The sequence below is a fragment of the Podarcis vaucheri genome (assembly GCF_965113315.1).
Source record: "Podarcis vaucheri genome assembly, chromosome: 8".
Classification (NCBI taxonomy): Eukaryota; Metazoa; Chordata; class Lepidosauria; order Squamata; family Lacertidae; genus Podarcis; species Podarcis vaucheri.
Genome location: NC_138766.1, coordinates 87,733,040 through 87,752,555, shown reverse-complemented (window position 1 = coordinate 87,752,555; position 19,516 = coordinate 87,733,040). Strand labels below are relative to the sequence as shown.

The following is a 19,516-nucleotide window of genomic DNA, read 5'->3' as shown; positions in this document are numbered from 1 at the left end:
TGGGCTGTGTATGTGATAAAGGGGAGCCATACCAGGGTGAAGGAGAGAGCCAGTGTGGTGTAGTGGTTAAGAGCGGTAGTCTCATAATCTGGGGAACCGGGTTCGCATCTCCGCTCCTCCACATGCAGCTGCTGGTGACCTTGGGCCAGTCACACTTCTTTGAAGTCTCTCAGCCCCACTCACCTCACAGAGTGTTTGTTGTGGGGGAGGAAGGGAGAGGAGAATGTTAGCCGCCTTGAGACTCCTTAAAGGGAGTGAAAGGCGGGATATCAAATCCAAACTCTTCTTCTTCTTCTTTTTCTACCAGTATTTGTCCCCGTGTCAGTTTCAGTTTATTGGTTAATTTCGCCTAATAAGACTTCTACAAAAATAACAAACCCTTGTCAACACAAGAAATACAAGACGAACTTGAAGACACCCAAATGCCCTGGTTAACACATCACCAATTATATGCCCTCTTAAACAATCCAGCAGTAAAATCAACAGCAACTAGGCCTCTGAAAACCTTCGAAAACCTCCTTCTAACAACAAAGGGACATGATAGAGGGATGGTATCCGCAATATACAAAATACTACTACAAAATCCCATGAACTCCCTAGATGTGCATTGAATGTGCTGCAAGTGTGTACCAAGGATCTGCCCAGAGAATCCAGGTCTCTGCTGCCTTTTATGAAGCCAAGTGAAATCTTGGAGAGCTGTTGCCAGTCCGTATAGAGAGCATTGAGTTAGATGGAACAAGCCCAATGCTCTCTATGCTGACTGGCAGTAACTCTCCAGGATTCCAGGCAGGGGTCCCTCCTAACCCTATCTGGAGGCACCAGGGATTGAACATGGTACCTTCCACATGGAAAAGCATATGCTCTGCAACTTTGAGAAGTGTGTCTGGCATCTTCTGTGTGCTTCTGAGAGAGCCACGATGTGTACGTCTTGCCTGTGCTGTCTCAGAGAAGCTGGCAATGCTTTCCCCCTCGCCATGACATTGCAAAGCCCCCACTGGGCCAGGCTAAACACATCCGATGAAACCTCAGTCCTAGCAACATCTAGGCAAATTCTGCCACTAACTAGTGAGTGGCTTGGTTCAGCTGAAATGAAGGCGCTCTTATTATTAAGCAATATAAGTCTTCCTGCGGCACAAAGATGGGCTTTGTGCCTCTGATAAGTATATCTACAGGGCATCACATTATTTCCCATGTTAAAAAATAAGCCCTTTCAATGAGATGCATTAATCCCTGCTATTAGCACTCTGTTTAATTCCCCCCACTTCTTTCCTCTTTATTGCTAGTCTGCTAATCCCAGGAATTGGCTGTTCTGTGGTTCCACATGCATTGAACTCAATAACATGTAAATAGAGGTGGATTTTTAAATAATGAGGATATGGAGAGCCCAGGAAGTGGATTTGGCTTAGAGCAGGGGTCAGCAACCTTTTTCAGCCATGGGTCAGTCCACCATCCCTCAGACCATGTGGGGGGCCGGACTATATTTTTTTTGGGGGGGAATGAATGAATTCCTATGCCCCACGTATAACCCAGAGATGCATTTTAAATAAAAGCACACATTCTACTCATGTAAAAATACCAGGCAGGCCCCACAAATAACCAAGAGAAGCATTTTAAACAAAAGGACACATTCTAGTCATGTAAAAACATGCTGATTCCCAGACTGCCCATGGGCTGGATAAAGAAAGGGAATTAGGGTCTTAGGTTGCCTACCCTGGTTTAGAGGAATAGTGTGTGGGTGACCCCACCTGGTTGTGTGGTTAGTTTTCTGTCTTGGCTGTCAAACTGATTGGCACAGGACAGCAAAATCTGGTATCAGAAGCACTGGTGACAAAAGCTGTCATTTTGGATGATGGGATTTGTTTTGTTTCCTACGACATGTTCATCAGAAGGTTTAAACTGGATAAGGAGACTTTAGAACTGGGGCTCCCAAATTGAAACTGCTTCTTTCACAGTGTGGGGGTGGTCACATTCCAGTATAGAGAGACCAATGAGTAGACATGCAACTTCATTGAATGCTGAGTTCGTCATGCCATTTTCAAATGTCTGTAAGTGTTTTTTTCATTAAGTTTTCTCTCTCTTCCATAATAACATAAAAGGAGCCCGTTGGATGAGACCAATGGCTCATCTAATTTAGCATCCTGTTCTCACTGTGGCCAACCAGATTCCTGTGGGAAACCGGCAAGCAGGATTCAAGCACAAAAGCACAAGAACTACACAACTTTTAGAACACAGCTGTATAGGCAAGTTTTAATGGTTTAATGTTTCATTATGTCCTGGAAGCCACCCAGAGTGGCTGGGGTGACCCACACAGATAGGCGGGGTATAAATAAAATGATAATAATAAATAATACAGCATTAATTTTCTGGTGAAGACATAAGAAGCTGGATACTAATGGTGTATTTTTCTGTAATATCTGTATTTATTATAATGGGTTGAGCAGGAAAGGAATAGGCGTGAGCCCTTTTATTTAAAGGAATGTCATTTTGACTTTCAGAGCCCATGCTGGGCCAATTTCCCAAAGTGCCTCTATAAAAGCTGACCCCAATCCCCCTCCATTACGTAGCTCTAAACCATCTTTAAGTCCTTGCTGATCCCATTTGCTTGGCACTCTGGTCTAAGCACACTTTGCAAGAAGAGCTTCAGCAGAAGCCATCACAGAGCAAGATGCAAGAAGGCCCACGATCTGGAACGATAAAGCAACGAGCTAAACTTGAGCAACCCGGCCGCCTGGTAAGCACATCTGAGGACAAGGGAGCTGAAAGTTAGGTACATCTTTTATGCTTCAAAGAAGGAGATGGGGTTTTTAGGGGCTGGTTTTGTGTTGTTTGCAAATGCATGTCACTGCGCCTTCATAGGTAACGAAGCTTGATCTGCAGGGAAGGGTCACAGTGTTAGAGTGTCTGCATTGCATGCAGAAGGTCACAGGTTCAATTCCCAACATCCCAAGAAAGGGCTGGGAGAGAATCTAGTTTCATACAACCATGGAGCTGGAAGAGACCACAAGCATCATCTAGTCCAAGCCTTTGCAATGCAAGAATCTTTTGCCCAACGTGCAACTCAAACCCATGACCCTGAGATTACAAATCTCATGCTCTACTGGCTGAGCTATCTTCTGGAAAGCTCCTACCAGTCAATGTAGATGATATTGAGTTAGATGGACCAGTGGTTTGGCTCAGTATAAGGCAATTTGCAATGCACCTGTGCATGTCATTTTTTAAAAAAATGAAAAGAAGTTGCAGGAAAAGTGGCTTCCCCCCTTCTCAGGTTTCACACGCGTGTTTCCTCTTATGACCCATGGTGGGCAGGATGCTGGGGGTCCGTGTTTGGATTTGGAGCATGGAATGGGTAAAGCATATCACACTCCCCAAATCTCTGTTATCTTGCAACGCTGCTGTTCACCAGTGTTTACATACACTGTGCAGTTAGCAATCACAATTCCTTGGGGAAAAGGGTGCGAAACTCTGGCTGAGATGGAGGAGAAATCCATTCATTTTATGCATTTTAAATGTGAATTTTCCAAATGCACATCCCAAACCAGCATATGAACTGAAATCTCTGCGGATATTAGGGAAAATAACATTCTCAACTGCATTCTGATAGAGGGAAATGTTGGGCAAAATTGCATGCGAAAATACATACATTGGCAGTAGAGGTGGAAGGAAATGCCAATTTTGGTTCTCTTAGTTTCTCATTTTCCCCATATTAAATTTAGTTCTCCAGATTTCTGCAGAACTGTATGGGTCCCCCCACCCCCGTTTTAAATCCTCACGAAAACTCATCAGGATTCAGCTGAAAATTTCTCCTAATATACCCGTTATCTTTATTTGTATGCACTCTTGGCTAATGTACATATTTGGGCAAGCAGGTTTTCCCAATTTCATGCATGCTATTTTCGTTATCCCATTAATTTTAGTGCACACTTGCCTATGTTATGTGCTTTTCGTAAGCATTGGTTGGCTGGAGAACTGCGTCACAAAATTTGTTTTAAGTGTGAATTTTAGAAGGGAGGCTGTTTTCATATTGGGTTTGGGAAGATGCAAAAGATTCGCTTTTAAATGCAAACCTAATCAAATTCCTACCCCTTCCCTAGTTAGGAGAAATCTGCACAGAAATGCATGTGAATTTTGAAGCAAACTTGTTTTTCAAACCGCAATAAAAAAAATGCTTGAGCGATAGAATCCCAAACCGCAGCTTCTTCTGTCTCTATATCCAACAGAGCCCTAGCATAAGTCCAAGGCATCGCTGCTCATGCAGTGGGTAATTCCCACTCCAACTGCAACCCATCATGTCATATAGTCCCCAAGCCCATGGAGAAGATTTCCAGCACTATTGGAGGTTGCAGAAGGAAGTGAGAAGAAGGAAAATCCCATTCCACAAGTGTAAGGTCTGCAGGCAATTAGCTCCAGGGTTGAGTTGTCATCACAAACAAAGCATTCCTCCTGGTCCTGCTTTACATAGGAGAAAGTAGCATGAGGTTGACCCAACAACTCCTGGGGCAGAAAGGGACAAGGATAGAAGATTATTGATTTTATTATCTTATTTCAATTTATTAGGTGCTTGCCACGTAAGAAGTCTCCAAGTATGTCTTTTGTGTTTTCTGAAGATGATGATGATGATATATTATTTATACCCCACCCATCTGGCTGGATTTTCCCAGCCGCTCTGGGTGGCTTCCAACCGAATGTTAAAAACATAATAAAGCATTAAACATTAAAAACTTTCCTAAACAGATGTCTTTTAAAAGTAAGATAGTTGCTTATTTCCTTGACATCTGATGGGAGGGCATTCTACAGGGTGGGTACCACTACCAAGAAGGCCCTCTGCCTGGTTCCCTGTAACCTCACTTCTTGCAGCGAGGGAACTGGTAGAAGGCCCTCGGCGCTGGATCTCAGTGTCTGGGTAAAACTATTGGGGCTGAGGCCATTTAGGGCCTTAAAGGTCAGTACCAACACTTTGAATTGTGCTCAGAAATGTACTGGGAGTCAATGCAGGTCTCTCTGGACCAGTGTTATATGGTCTCGGTCGCCACTCCCAGTCACCAGTCTAGCTGCCACATTCTGGATTAATTGCAGTTTCCGAGTCACCTTCTAAGGTAGCCTCTCATAGAGCACTTTGCAGTAGTCCACGCAGTGATCTCATGTGGGTCATGTGACTCGTGCAGGATCACAGACTGGAAGACAGGCTTCCCAATTTTGGGACTGAACCTGTTGGAGGGTATGTAATAATGGTCAACGTTTAGTGATAGCAGCCCTGTAAACCACAAGGGCCAAACAGAGACCACAACAGGAGATGATACATTTTCAACCACATATCCTGGTTCATTGGGCTGATGTGCTTATGGCATGCCAGTTTCTCTGACTTGATACGCATGCTTCTTTTTTCTCACTCTGACCAATGATCATCACCTTGGAATTATAATTCATACAAACCTTCACATGGGAACTTTCTGATTTTGGGAGGGGCGGTACACAGGTGTACAGCCTTCTGAAGGAGGTTAGTCAGTATGGGCAAGTTATTCGTGCTCTATTCCATTGATGGAAAATTGGATAATGTGTGTTCCTCTGGGTTGGTCCCAAATGTTATCACTCAGCTCAGGTGAAAGCAGGAGGACTGCAGCTTAGTAGTAGGGCATCTACTTTATACCCAGAAGGTCCAGGTTCAATCTGGAAAGATTCTTGCCTGCTGCCAGCCAGTGTAGACCAGTGTTTCCCAACCTTTTTTGGGCAAAGGCACACTTGTTTCATGAAAAAAAGCTCGAGGGACACCACCATTACAGCCCCGTGACGTCAGCGCGCAGCGTCACGCCGGGAGGGACATGAATTGCTAGCAAATTACATAATCACCTCCTTGAGGGCTGGCTCGTCTTCTCCGAAGGCAGAACCCCATTAATTAACAGCACAGACTCACACCATAGCCAAGACGAGGGGGGAAACCTCAGTCATGCACAGTCATGCACATGTGGGGGCTAAATGAGGACGAAGACCGGGCAGAGAGCAGGGTTCAAATCACCCCACCTGGCCAGGACAATCCCTGGGTGCTCCCTTGGGCCACTCGCCTGACCCACCTCGCAGGGCTGTTGTTGCGAGGATAACACGGGGAGAACCACGCGCGCCCCCGGGAGCTCCTTGGAGGAGAAAGCGGGCGATGAATGCAATGCACGAAATATATGAGAGGCGACCAGGTTTTGCAGGTGAGGGGCCCCCGCCAGCCTCCGCTTCCAACACCCGGCGCAACGACGCCGAAGTTTCCCCCCGGGCTCGGCTCGGGGAGCAGCGCTGCTCCCCCCGGCTCCCCTTCGCCCTCCTGGCTCTCTCTGCCGCCCACTGGGGACCCCCCTCACCTGCCAAGTCCGGAGCGCAGGTGGAAGTTGCATGCATGCATGCAGGGCGCCGCGTTGCCATTGCATTGCACTGCACTCCATGCAACACCTGCACGCATGCATTGCCTTGCACGCCCGCCAAGGGGTCTCCCCGCGGTCCAATGCGTCCCCTCCGGCGCGGATGCAGCATTGCAAAAATAAACCCCCCCCGACACAGCCCTACCTGGGGGGCAGCCTCCGCCGCTCCGCCTCCGTGGGGATCCCCGGGCTCCATCCTGCCGCCCGATCTCCGCGGGGGCGCAGGCAGGCTGCGCGGGGTCTGCGCGGAAGAGCCCCTGCCTGCCCGGCCGCCGCCGCTGCGCTCATTCCATGGCCGGGAGAAGAGCGCTTCAAACAAAACGCCCGGCCCGCCAGGCCACGCTGGGAAACGTAGTTCGCGCACCCCGCGCGGGCGAGGGGACTACGGATCCTGGCAGCCCCCGCGCCGGAGACGGAGGGGGAGAGGCCGGGTGCAGGGATGGAGGGACGGGTGGGCGAGCGAGTGAGTGAGTGGCAGCCGCCAAGCCTTGGCCGAGAGCCAGGAAGGGCCTCCCCGGAGGAGGAGGAGGAGGAGGAGGGAGGCGCAGAGCGGGAGGGAGGGAGGGAACCCCAGGGGTCATCTAGTGACGGCGCCCCAATCGAAAATTTGACTTAAAAAAAAAAATCTTTCGAATTTTTTAATTTTTCCCGCGGCACACCAGGCAACATCTCGCGGCACACTAGTGTGCCGCGGAACAGTGGTTGGGAAACACTGGTGTAGACAATACAGAGTTTGATGGACCAATGATTTGACTCATTGAGAAAGCCACTTGCTATGCTACTATGGCTCTGATGGCGACTTGCTTGAGATGGTATCTGCCAATGCTTTTGATGTTGAGTGATGTTTGCATGTAGAATTGATATGCATTTCAGAGAATTTCCAGCATGGAAGTCTCTGCTCATGCAGAGCAGTAGGGGTGGCATGAGATGTTGGCTCTCATGGAGACTTGCATGAGATGGTATCTGCAATCCTTTTGATGTTGGGTGATGTCTGCATGTAGAATTGGACTTCGTTTCAGGGAATTTCCCAGCATGGAAGTCTCTGCTCCTGCAGAGCAGTAGGGGTGGCATGAGATGTTGGCTCTAGATTAACAGTTGATAGAACATGAGTCTCTTAATCTCAGGGTTGTGGGTCTGAGTCTCACATTGGGCAGACGATCCCTGCATTGCAGGGCATTGGACTGGATGACCCACGTGGTCCCTTCCAGCTCTGCAATTCTATGAATCATTATAACATTTATTTTGCCAGCTCTAGTCTTTAACAGAAGAGCCACTGGCTGGAAGTATTTCAGGGACAAAGTTGTGAAGAAATAATAATACATTTGGAACAAAGCATCTGCCCATCTACAGATATATTCTGAAAAGTTGTTTTTGTTGCTATTTGTACACTGTGATCAAACTTATCCTCCTGTTTCTCAAAATATTTCTTCCCCTGTGAAAGAAGCTTCTATTTTTTCCTCCTGCATTCTCAGGGTACTTTAGAATTTCGGTGGGGGTGGGATTGTTCTTACTTTATTCCTTTTCTTTACACTTATATCATTTCCTTCAAGGAGCTCAAGGGAGTGTACATGGTTATTTTCCTTCCCATTCTAACCTCACAACATCCCTTTGATATAGCTTAGGCGGAGAGACTATGAGAGGCCCAAAGTCAACCAATGAGCTTTATGACTTTCTGTGGAATTGAACATTGGGTTGGTGTCCAACTAATTTGGATTTATGCTTGTGCAATGGAACTCCCTCCTCCTCTTCTCTCCCCATGTGCACCCCTCCCCAAACCTGCTCAGGATCATTGAGGGAACCCTCACAACAGATTTGGGTGTGTAGCAGGAGGACATGGGGGAGTTCTGTTGCACAAGCATTTCGCAACCTTAACCTGTTACAGGATCTTAGCCAGACCCAGCTGAATATAGCAAAGCATACACAGACTTCCAGAAGCAGTCAGTTGCAGGCAGGTAGGATGAAGCAGGACCAAGATGCTGCTACCAATAACTTGATTACTTAGAGGTTTATTATTTACAGCAGACTCTACATGTTACTATATACAGGATACTATATACAGGATACAGAGACAGATCTTAACTCTCTCACTGAACAAACTCCGCATGAGTCTTAGAACTCACGCTGACCAACCAACTAACCAGCAAGGAAGGTCATGAGTTATCATGCCTATGTGGAGACCTTGACCAATAGCAGAGTTGTATCCAAGGTCCCATATCTCTAGGCAGAATAACTCCCTCTGCTCAGTCTTCTTGGCCTTCGGCCAACTCCTTAATTGCTTCTGTGGGAAGCTGCATCAGATAGCACGTAGTCAAAAATCCCAACCCTTGCACTTATGGAACAAGTTAGTTGGAGACAGCCCTGGTCTCCTAGGTCCAACTCTCTGACCTTTGCACCATACTCTCCTTGTGAGATGAGGTGTGAGGGGGTCACATGAGCTTATCTTTCCATTAACATTTTCTCCAGATTCCCTGGTTTCCTGGACTTCCTAATCCCTCCAAAAGCTCCATAACAGCACAATGTCTTTCCCTGAGCTTTAATTAATACATGGTTAGCTAGGAGGTTGGCTCTAAAAGCCTGAGATAGGTGCTCCTCCTGAATTGTTTCTAATAGAAGTCTTTCCACTTACCTTATAACACTGATTTCTTTAAGAGCAAGAAGGTTTAGCAACATGACAATGCACAGCCATCAGGAGCACCACAGGCAACCTGTTAACCTTACTGTACTTCCTATGAGGATGTCATGGGGTTTGTAGGAAAGGTGATCACCCAGGAAGGCTGCAGAGTGCAGGCCATGAAAGAAAAAACATTTACAAACATTTATTGGCCACCTCGAAGGCACACATAAGGAGGGGGCGGAACCCTGCATCCTACTCAAGAGAATTCCATTGACCTTTTATCTCCACATGGATATTTTTAAAACAGAATTTATTTTCTCATAACCAATGGACAGTCATCATGAAACAGATGCAGGAGAAATGTTCGGCACAATGCTGACATCTTTCCGCAGGGCCTGCAAGACAGAGTTGTTCCGCCAGGCCTTTGGTCAGGGCGCAGCCTGACCCCCTCCTCTGGCAACCTGCACAAAATCTTGCTTAATCGGTTGCCATCAATTTGATTTTAACTAATTTTATAATGAAATATTTTTAGAATGTATGATTATTTGATTGTTTATTTGATTGTTGTTAGCCGCCCTGAGCCCGGCTTCGGCTGGGGAGGGCGGGATATAAATAAAATTTATTATTATTATTATTATTATTATTAATTTCATAGACGCCACCGAGGTGATTCACACCCTGATTTAAGGAGCACATTATCTAAATTTTGACAGTGGGTGGTGGCAGTTGGGGGACAGGAAAGTGAAAGGTATCAAGGCATGGCAAAAGGAACTGCATGGTAAGGATGAGGGTTAACGCTGAAGCCACGTTCTCTGTGTCTCAGGTGGCCAGTGCTCTGAAAGAGATTTTAGCACGACTAAGCGCTCAGCTGCTGCAGGTCATGGTCCCACAGTAATGTTATTAGTGGGGCAAAAGTCCCCTGATCTGCTGTCTTCTTTGAATCACTCTGAGGGAATCCACTAGCAGCTAAGAATAGATGCATCTGTTAGTTTTGGTCTCTCTCCTTTCTTATAAATTCAGTCAGTTCTACACATTGTCAATTTGCAAATCCATGTGAGAATCCACCAGACATTTAGTGTGAATGAATTCCTCCTAATGATTACAGTTTGTATGCAGTTTGGGTTAATCTACAAAATTTTGCAGGCACATTTATTCAATATTAAGGTTTTTTTTTTGTATGTTATTTTCATTAAGATATGCATTTCAAAGCAAACTTTCCTCCGGGATGTGCATTTTTCTACGCATTGGTTGGAGAGCTGCATTGCAAAATTCAGAGAAACATGAATTTTCAAATGATAGCTGTGTTTTGATTTGGTTTGAGAAATGCAGAATTAGACAGTTTATCATTAACATGCAAACAAAGTCAAATTTCTACCCCATCCTTACTAGCAGTGGGGAGTCTAGCAGCAAAAGCTGCCATGGGGCTGTTTAGTTAATCCCTCCTTCTCATTCTGTGCTCTTGGGAGCTTTACAACAGCACCTGGTGTGTGAATCCCTAAACCCATTTAATATATCACATTTTTACCTTTGGCTTTGGAACATGGGATAAATCACAAACAACTGAGGCATCGATCCTAAGCACACTTCCTAGGGTGTGATCTCCATTGAGTTCCATAGAACTAACATCTCTGTAAACATGCAATGTCAAGCTTAGTGATGGAGTAATCCATTTTAAATGGATTTATACACAGATTTTGGTGCTTCATCACTGGACAGTGGCTTGCAATGTGTGCCCACTTATGACCAAGCGACTTCAATATTCTCATCTTTTTAAAAAAATGACAAACCACCTATCTATATGGAAAATTATTTGCATAAATATATATTATATGTAAGGGACGCGGGTGGCGCTGTGGGCTAAAGCCTCAACGCCTAGGGCTTGCCGATCGAAAGGTCGGCGGTTCGAATCCCCGCGGCGGGGTGCGCTCCCGCTGCTCGGTCCCAGCGCCTGCCCACCTAGCAGTTCGAAAGCACCCCCGGGGGCAAGTAGATAAATAGGTACCGCTTACCAGCGGGAAGGTAAACGGCGTTCCGTGTGCGGCTCTGGCTCGCCAGAGCAGCGATGTCACGCTGGCCACGTGACCCGGAAGTGTCCCCGGACAGCGCTGGCCCCCGGCCAATAGATGTGAGATGGGCGCACAAACCCCACAGTCTGTCAAGACTGGCCCGTTCGGGCAGGGGTACCTTTACCTTTACCTTTTATATTATATGTATAATATAGATAAAGGAGCCAGTCCCCATGTTCTACTATATTTTTTGCAGCATAAATCTGTATATGTCTTTTTAGACAGTCTTATGTATTGCTGCAAAGTAATCAGTTTATTAGGACAGCTGGAATACATACGCATTAAATATTTGTGCAACATTATAATATAATCATGCATATACTATACAAGTATTGTTCACATTTTCCATGGAATGAGTTTTGGGAATCTTCAATCCTTGTCAAGATTATATAGTCCGGGTATACCTACCACAATGTGGTACCCTCTAGTTACTTCTCTATATTGTCTGGCCATTTCCTTAGCTATCATGTGCTACCATTGTTTTGAGAATGTATATTTAATTAACCTCAAGAACTTAACTGCTTGAGCAGACCAAAGGCCTATCTCGTTCTGCTTCCTGTTCTCGCAGTGGCCAACCAGCTGCCAATGGGAAACCTATAAGCAAGACTGCAGTGCAACAGCACTCTTCCCAGTTGTGATTCTTAGGAACTAGTATTCAAAAGCACACTACCTTTGATGGGGACTGTAGAACATCAATAGCTTTATCCTGCATGAGTTTGTCTAATCTTCTTTTGAAGTTGTCCAAGCTGGTGGTCTTCACTGCCTCCTGTAGGATCGAGTTCAATAGTTTAATGATGCACTATTTGAAGAAGAACTTTCTTTCACTGGATAAAGGTTAAAGTAAAGGGACCCCTGACCATTAGGTCCAGTCGTGGCCGACTCTGGGGTTGCGGCGCTCATCTCGCTTTACTGGCTGAGGGAGCCGCTGTACAGCTTCCGGGTCATGTGGCGAACCAGAGCAGCACACAGAAACGCTGTTTACCTTCCCGCCAGAGTGGTACCTATTTATCTACTTGCACTTTTACATGCTTTCGTACTGCTGGGTTGGCAGGAGCAGGGACCAAGCAATGGGAGCTCACCCCATCACGGGGATTCGAACCGCTGACCTTCCAATCGGCAAGTCCTAGGCTCTGTGGTTTAACCCAAGCGCCACCCGCGTCCCTTCACACTGGATAGCTCTCAGTTATAGTGTAATGAGAAAGAGTTAAAAGCTTTCCTCTCCACTATCTTCACAAACTAAGTTTTAGGCACCTTAACCATTCCCCACTTACTCACCTTACTCAACTAAGAATGCCCCAATACTGCAAACTTTATGCATAGAGATGTTGCTCTATCCTCTTTGGTTGTCCTTTTCTGAAAAACTACAGCTCCACAACATCCTTTTTTCAGCAGAACTGTACACAATCACAGAACCTCAAACTTGATCTGTTCATATGCTCACTTGGGGGTTCTGTAAATGCCCCACATTATCTCCTTATTCAGACACAGATTCAGATATGAGCCTTTTCCTTTAATCAATAGGTACAGAAGGGCTTATGAAATACAGTTCATTTATATATAGTTACGGAAAGTTCAGATGGCAACACGAGGCCTAAAGTTAGATTGTCCAAAGTTAGACAGCGTAGTCCTTAATTCATATAAAGACACGAATAGTTTCAAAGGGGCAATCAATTAGCAATGAAAGTGAAGCTAGTTTTAGAAGCTTAAATGTGAACTTAGAAGCTTACTTGGGGATATTCATTACTGGGAACTTTGACCCTGATATGCTGGAGCTCAAAGGTTTTGGCCTACGTGGCTTACTCAAGGACACATGGGGATTAAGAATGAGTGGGAACCAGTTGAGCATCATTTTGAGTGGAATAACCAAAGCTAATTTAAGGCTTCCACTTGCCTTATTATGAAACAGTTATGTAAGGGTTGTACTTGATTTTGTAGAAAGCTATGCAGCAGCTATGAACACAGTTTGAATATTTTGTGGGCAGGTCCAATGATTTGAACATCACACTTGTTGCACATACTCTCTACACAGTGGTACCTCGGGTTACATACGCTTCAGGTTACAGACTTTGCTAACCCAGAAATATTACCTCGGATTAAGAAGTTTGCTTCAGGATGAGAACAGAAATTGCGCTCCGGCAGCACGGAGGCAGCAGGAGGCCCCATTAGCTAAAGTGGTGCTTCAGGTTAAGAACAGTTTCAGGTTAAGAACGGACCTCCAGAATGAATTAAGTACTTATCCTGAGACACTGTATGTCTAATTCGGGAAAGAAATTCAAAATAACTCTAAAACGTTGTGGACTACTCTGCAGAATTTCTGAAATCGTACCAACATTATTTCAGTTTCCTTTGAAATTCCCAGCAATGTTTCCCTAGCTGGGGCATTCCAAATCCAACATACTAATTTGGGTGGCAGCTGTGGGAGATGAACTGTTGATCAACACCTACAGAAAGCAAGATGGGGATGAAAGGGGTCAATGTGATGATGTAATGGTGATTATTTCTCATGTGCCTAAAAAGTTGATGTGCAATGTAGATCACAGAATGAACTACAAGATGTCTTGTCCCACAGACCTATCACGTAAGTAGATAGAGAAGGAAAAGAGAAGGAATTAGAAAACAATGAAGGAAGAGATGCAGACTCAAGATATCTCCATTAATTGGGGAAGGCACATGAATATAAGAAGGTCAGACATAGATTGTCTGATGGCCTGTTTGCATCACATTATAGCCTGGTTCTCACATGGTGGTAAGCTATAGTTAAACTACGGGGAGCAAGCAGGTGTGCTGACGTATATGTGTTCTTGGCTAGTTCTGGTGGCTTGTTTCAGAGAGATACAAACCATTGACTTGCATGTAAGACAGCGTCAATGCTCCTTTCAGTATGGAGGAGAGCATTAATGCAATTTGTGCAGTGTACACAAGCACACTTATTGACTGAACTAGGCCTTGAACAATGAGTCATTAAGAAGAGACAAAGCGCCTGCTGACTCAGGGCATACTAAGGACTTCAAACTAAGTTGGATTTAAACTTGGGATAAATTGCTCTCTGAGGACAGCTTAACTCTGGATAAGCTGTAAGATTTTATCCATGAAGCTGCTTGCCCCCATTACCTATCACGCTATCTTAACCTCAACACCTCACTATTTCACATGAAGGCAAGGAGATAAATGTTCCACTAGTGTGCATGCAAGTTATTGACCACAAAATGGCTCATAGATGAATGTGTGAATTGCCTCCAGTGAAAAAGCTCTGTGAGGTGTCAGATTTGGAACGGCTAATTCACACAAGCAAGAAACCTGTGATTATTGTGCAGTAATCAAATGAGCGTGCATGTGCGAACAGGCTCAATGCACTACATACAATGTTTACTGTGGCAACTCACTGGGTGGCACTGAGGATATAGCTTACAACAGTCTTGCAGAAGTAAATGCTTGGGCACACATTATACTTGTGGGAATAGTGTCTGATACAAATCAGCTGCCAAACCTATCATCTGTGCCACGTTTGCAGTACTGTGCATACGTTCAGAGATAGAGAGTATTTCACATATACACGCAGAGGCTGTTTTCTTAACAGTCTGCAAATACAAAGTGATCCCTGTACAAGAATTCTCCTGTAAGTACTGGGTACATTGGACTTGCCACCATTTCCAAAGTGCATGGGAGAATTACGGCCAAACAGAGGAACCTACAAAGTAGTTGAATCAAAAGTGTCTGAGTAGATGAACATTCAGAGAGACTCTAAACTAACATGTGCAGGAAGAGCAAAATGCTGTGCTTATAGCTCAAGAGAGGTTAAGTGAATTAGCACAAGGCTTCAGGAGGATTTAACTGGCAGGTAACTAGGGTGAGAAGCCACTTTGCTCGCTCATGCTGAAGGCAGTGTCAAGCCGAAAACCAATTGAGGGGCCTGTACACTCATGTGGTTGGGAAGGAAAGAGAAGCAGACAGGTATTTCATCCTTTCCTGATTGTATGTTTAAGAAAACCTTGATAAAACATGTGGTGGTGGTTAGGAGGAGACACATGTAGACTGTCTGCACATCTCCTTCCTCTCCTCATTGACAGCTCTGGATCACTTTGAATGGGCCTGATCTGATATGGGCAAAATGGGGCTTCACCCAATGTACTCTGGGCTCAATTCAAATCAATCCATTTTGGTTCAGGGTCTGGGATTTGGCTGGTTCTGGTGCACAGCCCTAGTATAGAGCCAATATGACTAATAACCATTGGGAGATCAGTTTCTCTAATCCCCTTCTAAATCCATCCCATCTAAGCCATTGGTTCTTAATTTCCCCCCCTCTGGGCCACACTTTCAGAATAAAAATTTTCTCATGCAGTGAATGTTTTATTGATAAGAAATACATTGGAAAGCTAGCCAGATTGATTCGTATACTGTCGGTGGTTTCTTCTTGTTGTCTTGCTGGGTTGTGTATGTAAAAAAGGCGAGCCATACCAGGGTGAAGGCGTCCTCTTCTTTTTGTTCCCGTGTCATTTTTAGTCTGTTGGTTAGCTTTTCTAATAAGGCTGTTTTCCATATGATTTGGTACCAGTGGTCCATGTTCAGTCCTGACATGTCTCTCCAGTGTCTGGCTATGATGCTTCTGGCTGCTGAGAGTAGGTGGGTTATAAACTCTTTATAATGTGAGTGGGCATTATTATCTTGGGAAATGTTCAGAAAATCCTTAATAAAAATTATAAACAAGAAATACATTGGAAAGCAAAAAGATCACAACTGCTATCACTTAATGCTCTTGCTCTTGCTCTCAGTTTGAACATTTATCTATCCATATTCTGCAAAAAAATATATATGATACTATACTATGCTACACTAAAATATTTAAATGTTTCTTTGATTGACCTTCAATCTTCTCACCACACTTGCCAGCCTTTCCTGTGTGACATACATTGAGAACCACTGATCTCCAGTTGGAAAAGTGGTATTATAGCGACAAAAATAGAGTGGCTTGCCAAATTAGGGGGAGTACTACAATATATCCAAAACAATGGGAGAAATTGGAAGGATCTCAAAAGAGAAGATAGACAGGGATTGGAAGGTGTTTAAAGGATACTTGCAAAACCATATTGAAAAATCAGAACTCCTATTAGAATAAACAAGTTCCATTTTAAATACTGAAATACTAAATAAGATGGATAACAATGTGTAATAGAAAAAGAAGCATGAAATTAGGTTAAAGGTGTGTGAAAGAAAGTAATAGAAGTGGAAAAAAATTGCAATTGAGAAGATTGGAAGTCTAACACAAAGGTGGGGTGAGGGGTGGTGGATGGTGGATGGTGATGGGAAAAGGAATTATCTGTGGGACTGAGTGTAGGTATGTTTGAATATTTTTAAGGATTGTATGAAATGTATGTTTGTATGTTTGTATATTCACAATTGGCCGCGGGTGGCGCTGTGGGTAAAAGCCTCAGCGCCTAGGGCTTGCGGTCGGCGGTTCGAATCCCCGCGGCGGGGTGCGCTCCCACTGCTCGGTCCCAGCGCCTGCCAACCTAGCAGTTCGAAAGCACCCCCGGGTGCAAGTAGATAAATAGGTACCACTTACCAGCGGGAAGGTAAACGGCGTTCCGTGTGCTGCGCTGGCTCGCCAGATGCAGCTTTGTCACGCTGGCCACGTGACCTGGAAGTGTCTGCGGACAGCGCTGGCCCCCGGCCTATAGAGTGAGATGGGCGCACAAACCCCAGAGTCTGTCAAGACTGGCCCGTTCGGGCAGGGGTACCTTTACCTTTATATTCACAATATGTGTGTATTAATGCTGAATTATTTTAACAATAACAACTTTTTTAAAAAAATCGAGAACCACTGATCTCAGCACAGGGTCACCACCAAATCTTGTGGTAGTGAATTAAAGGATTCCTAGGCAAGTTTGTAATTTGTGAATTTCTCTTCATTCCAAACTGAGTCAGAAGCCAATATTTCTGTTTGTTCTGTAAATAAATGAACAGAGTTCTCTAAGATGAAAATGGCTATTTTTCTGGAGGGGGAAGTCCATTTGTATAAAAACACTTTTGAATTCATGCACCACACTAAACATCTACATATTCATTGTTCTTTCAGGGTGCTCCGGCAGCTGATGAAAAGATGTTCAACTGCACAGTTAGTGAAGTTACTATGATGAACCTGAAACCTGATAAGAAAACAACCGTAATATTGCCTGGAAAGAAGAAAGAGAAGGTTCTCAGGTCTGCCAGCTTCCACCATTCTGCTCCCAACCTTGCAGACACTACAGTACTCAAAGAAGAGACAAAACCCCTTGCTGGAAAAGTCGCCAAAGATGGTGTTACTTTCCCCAAACCATTTTATTCAGCAGATGCTCAAAGCATGGATAATCTTGCCATGAAAAGACCAGTGAGGTTGGCTCCGCTAGAGATCTCCTTGGAAGTTAAAGAAGCTCAGCTCAAGAAAATCATGAGCCTTCAGAGAGATTCCCAGTTGGCTGCTTCCAAACTGGCTAGCATTGGCTCCATTGGCAGTGAGCCCCATGTCAAAAGGGTGAAGAATTTGGCCCAGGTTGAGGTGGAAAGCCTTCACATGGTCAAGCCGAATGAGAAGCTCACTTTTGAGAATCAAGAGGGCAGCCATTCATCAAGTTTTGACAACCCTTTGTGTAAGGTTCAGATCATCTTGCCAGCTGAGGGAAATGCCAAGCCTTCTAAAAAGCCTGCTGCTGAATGCTCCCCTGTGCGATGCCGTAAGCCTTTAATTCCCAAGAACATGTGTGACATTCTCCAAACGCCTGATTTTCAACAGGATGCCAAGATTCCAGACAACCCTTCTCAGGTGAATGGTAGGCCCCGTTTCAAATTAAAGCAGATGAAAGAGCAACAGGAGCGTTTAGGCAAGGCCAAACCTTTGAAGGCCACAGGGACAGGCCTGGAGGAAGGGAAGGTCCAAACAGCTGGCCAACGAGCTCAGAAGACTCTTAGCCATGCAAACAAGTTACTGGACAATGTAGCCAAAAAGCACAGGGGGAGAGGGGAAGAGCCGGATGAGATTGATGAGGACCTCCTTGCAATGCGAGCAGCCTCACGAAGGATGGCACTGGGAGATATTATTCTGGTGGATGAAGAGTAAAGCTGGATCTTAGTTCCACTTTAGCTCAATCCCAATCCTTTCAGCTCTAATCCCTGAAAATGAACAGTGTTAAAATTACAACTTCCTAAAGATCATCAACATTACACTTCTCCATAGCCATTCTACTAAATGGTTAACAGCTTTACAGTTTTATAGGAGAACTATGTTGTGCAATAAATGTCAGTTGTCCACTGTTCTATGGACTCTTCTATGTGTCTTGGTGTCCTTCAAAACTTTCTTCTTGCTTATTTAAATGGTTGTGTGATGCAGCCATGCTGGAAGTTGACCTGGAGGAAGTTGAGTTGAGTGACCACTCAGCTCACCTATAGGAGTATCACAAGACCCAAACTATAACATGTAGGATACCTACAGAAGAATCATGTGGGTAGGATTTGGGTGTGGTCAGGGGGAATGACTAGATAAGGGATCTAAAGAGGAAATTTACCTCTGTGGTAGGAATATTAATGGGAGAACTGAACACCTAAAGTGAAATGATGAAGTGACACATTTGGGCAAGGGGACCTCCTGGATTTTTTTGTTGTGAATCTGAAATGTAAAAAGAAGAAGAAAGGTTAAAAGGGGGAAATCAGGCTGTATTTGAAGACAAGGCTGTAGAGCAAATTCTTTGCATGCAGAAGGTCCTAGGTTCAAACCCTGGCATCTCCAGATAGGGCTGAGAGGGAAATGAAACCCTTTAGAACCACTGCAAGTCAGGGTAGTCAATCTTGAGTTAGATGAGCAAATGGTCTGAGTTGGTATAAGCCAGTTTCTAATGTACTTATGCATTGCATTTTTTAAAAATGAAAAGCAGTTTTAGAAGTAGCAACTTATCCCTTCACTGAGTTTCAGATGTGTGTGTGCTCTTGTGAGTCATAGGCAGGATGCTGGTGTGTGTATGGATTTGGAACATGGAATGGGTGAAACATCTCATATCCTCCACCCACCACCAGTTCTCTGCTGTCTTGCAACACAACTAGTCACCAGTGTTAGGGCTCCTCTGTTTCTGGGGAAGGCATAGGAATATTGATTGAATGGGTTGAGAAGAATCCAGAACAAAATCTATCCCATATGCATGTAAAATGATATGGAAATGGCAAAGTTCTGAATGATAATTTCCATGAGAAGAACAGTTTAATGATGCCTGTGGGAAAATGTGTGCATGTGAATAAACACACAGAAAGAGATTAACATAGGAAACAAAAAAAACAGAATCATGGACAAATATATGCCCAAATTAAATGGAAGTAAAGGGAAACATATTTGTATGTCCCTAGCTCAGATACATTGGTTAAAGACATGCTTCCCTGTGCAAGCGAAAAGAATCACAGTTGTCAACTTGGAACAGTAA

The 19,516-nt window shown here is 44.6% G+C and overlaps 1 protein-coding gene across 1 annotated transcript; it reads left to right on the top strand.

The window, feature by feature from the left end:
* The first annotated feature begins 2,630 nt into the window (after positions 1-2,630).
* Positions 2,631-18,288, top strand: LOC309539500 (uncharacterized protein). Its single transcript, XM_082235839.1, has 2 exons — positions 2,631-2,731; positions 17,152-18,288. The coding sequence occupies exons 1-2, from the start codon at positions 2,666-2,668 to the stop codon at positions 18,166-18,168; spliced, it is 1,083 nt and encodes a 360-aa protein (XP_082091965.1). The 5' UTR covers positions 2,631-2,665; the 3' UTR covers positions 18,169-18,288.
* Positions 18,289-19,516: the final 1,228 nt, after the last annotated feature.

Coding starts and splice junctions, on each gene's coding strand:
- LOC309539500 (XM_082235839.1), top strand. CDS start 2,666: ATGCAAGAAGGCCCACGATCTGGAACGATAAAGCAACGAGCTAAACTT. Junction 2,732..17,151: donor TTGAGCAACCCGGCCGCCTG/GTAAGCACATCT, acceptor TTGTTCTTTCAG/GGTGCTCCGGCAGCTGATGA.